The sequence below is a fragment of the Colobus angolensis genome, unplaced genomic scaffold (genome assembly GCF_000951035.1).
Source record: "Colobus angolensis palliatus isolate OR3802 unplaced genomic scaffold, Cang.pa_1.0 Scaffold87, whole genome shotgun sequence".
Taxonomy (NCBI): domain Eukaryota; kingdom Metazoa; phylum Chordata; class Mammalia; order Primates; family Cercopithecidae; genus Colobus; species Colobus angolensis.
Window position 1 is genome coordinate 1,546,519 of NW_012122598.1, and position 2,010 is coordinate 1,548,528.

General features: G+C 43.7%; 1 protein-coding gene across 1 annotated transcript in view; it reads left to right on the forward strand.

The window, feature by feature from the left end:
* The window catches only part of ATP5G2 (ATP synthase, H+ transporting, mitochondrial Fo complex, subunit C2 (subunit 9)), a 13,343-nt gene extending 12,183 nt beyond the window's left edge, over positions 1–1,160 (forward strand). Inside the window, exon 5 of the mRNA XM_011930493.1 lies at positions 895–1,160. Within this exon, the coding sequence (XP_011785883.1) occupies positions 895–1,009 (115 nt within the window). The 3' untranslated portion in view covers positions 1,010–1,160. The remainder of the gene's footprint in view (positions 1–894) is intronic.
* Positions 1,161–2,010: the final 850 nt, after the last annotated feature.

The following is a 2,010-nucleotide window of genomic DNA, read 5'->3' on the forward strand; positions in this document are numbered from 1 at the left end:
CCGGCCTAAGTTTTGTATTTTTAGTAGAGACAGGGTTTCACCATGTTGGCCAGGCTGATCTCGAACTCCTGACCTCAAGCGATCTACTTGTCTTGGCATCCGAAAGTGCTGGGCTTACAAGCGTGAGCCACCGCACCCAGCCTAATTTTTGTACTTTTAGTAGAGATGGGGTTTCACCATGTTGGCCAGGCTGGTCTCCAACTTCTGGCTTCAAGTGATCTGCCTGCCTTGGCCTCCCAAAATGCTGGGATTACAGGGGTGAGCCACTGCACCCAGCCCATTTGTAGCTTCTTAAAGCCTCAAATCTTTTGACTATTTGAAATGAGAGAACATAATCTGTTCTTCTTACTCTCTTGTCTTTTAGAAGAGTGGTGTTCTAATTGTGTTCCATAAATCCCTAGGATTCTGAGGATGTGCCCCAGAGACTGTCTTAGTGAATAAAGGGGAGACCAAGCCGTTAAAATTTTCCCTACTTTTGTAACATTGCAGTTTGACTTTTGGATGTTTACTATATTGGAGTTCTGCTTTAAGTTTGAAAACACTGCTCTAGATAGACCCTTCCACTCTGGATGCCTCTTCCATCCTATTTGGACCCTGGATATTAAGTGTCTAGGCCAAGAGGTCTTAATTTGTGGTAATGAGATGGGTGAACCATTGGAGAAGGTCATGATTATACCTGGGCCATGTTACAGGATTTTAGATTGTCTGCTCCCCCTTCATTCAGTTCTTATAGAGCCTTTGGGGAATCAGGGCAAGAATTTGGGCATGATGGTGTTACCCTAAAAGCTTCCTTATGTAAGTTAAAGAGGAGAATTCTCCCTGAGCCCATCTTAGATATTTGTCCTTTTCTTTGTGTGAACTAGAATTTCAGTCTTTTCTCCTCTCCTTCTCCAGGAACCCTTCTCTGAAGCAACAGCTCTTCTCCTACGCCATTCTGGGCTTTGCCCTCTCAGAGGCCATGGGGCTCTTTTGCCTGATGGTGGCCTTTCTCATCCTCTTCGCCATGTGAAGGAGCCATCTCCCCCTCCCATAGTTCTTTCTCCCGTGTCTGGTCGGCCCTGTGTGTTCCTTTTCCTATACCTCCCAGGCAGCCTGGGGAACGTGGTTGGCTCAGGGTTTGACAGAGAAAAGACAAATAAATACTGTATTAATAATATGTTTCTTGAGTCTCCTGTGTATATTTCTTTTCCACAGTTGGCTGAGTGCCTTGGTGAGAGCACAAGGCCCAAAGGGTAGTGATGGTGCTAAACTCAACATGGATTTGGCTGAGCTTGCTTTTTCTTAATTCTGTTTCAGGAAAGCTTTATTTGAAATAGCATAACATTTTAAATGATTTTCACCTGGCATGGCTTGCTACTTGCCTGGGAAGATTGGGGTCAGTGGCAACTTCAAGTTTTAACTTAAAATGTTGGCTAATAGTCTTTCTGTTTCCACTGTCACTCTCCTGGCTCAGGCCCTCATTGTCATCCTCCTTGTCTATTGCAAGAACCTCTTAACTGACCTTCTGCCTCCAGTCTCCTACCTACAGCATTTACTTCTGCCTACCATTGCCAGGTGAATCATCCTGAAGCATAAGACTGGTTTTATCAGTTACTGGTTCAAAAAGTCACCTCAACTTTCTCTGCTTTATCTGTTATTAGTCCCATACACTATCTAAAGTGACTGGTCGTTTTTCAGATGTTTTCCTGTCTTTACCATATCTTCCTTTTTCTTTCTCAGCTTATTTCTGCTTTCTTTCCCTGAATCTTTGCTCACTTTCCTCTTTTTCGAACTCTGTTATCCCTAAAGACTTAAATTTAACCTCCATGAAGCTATTTTCTCGTTTCCATCCACCCTCAGCCAAAAGAGCATTAAGGAGCCAAAAGAGATCGCACCACTGCACTCCAGCCTGGGCAACAGAGCAAGACTGTCTCAAAAAATGTATTCCAAATCCTTCATTGGAATCTATTTATTTGTTTTTGAGATAGGCTCACTCTGCTGTGGTACAATCTCAGATCACTGCAACCTCTG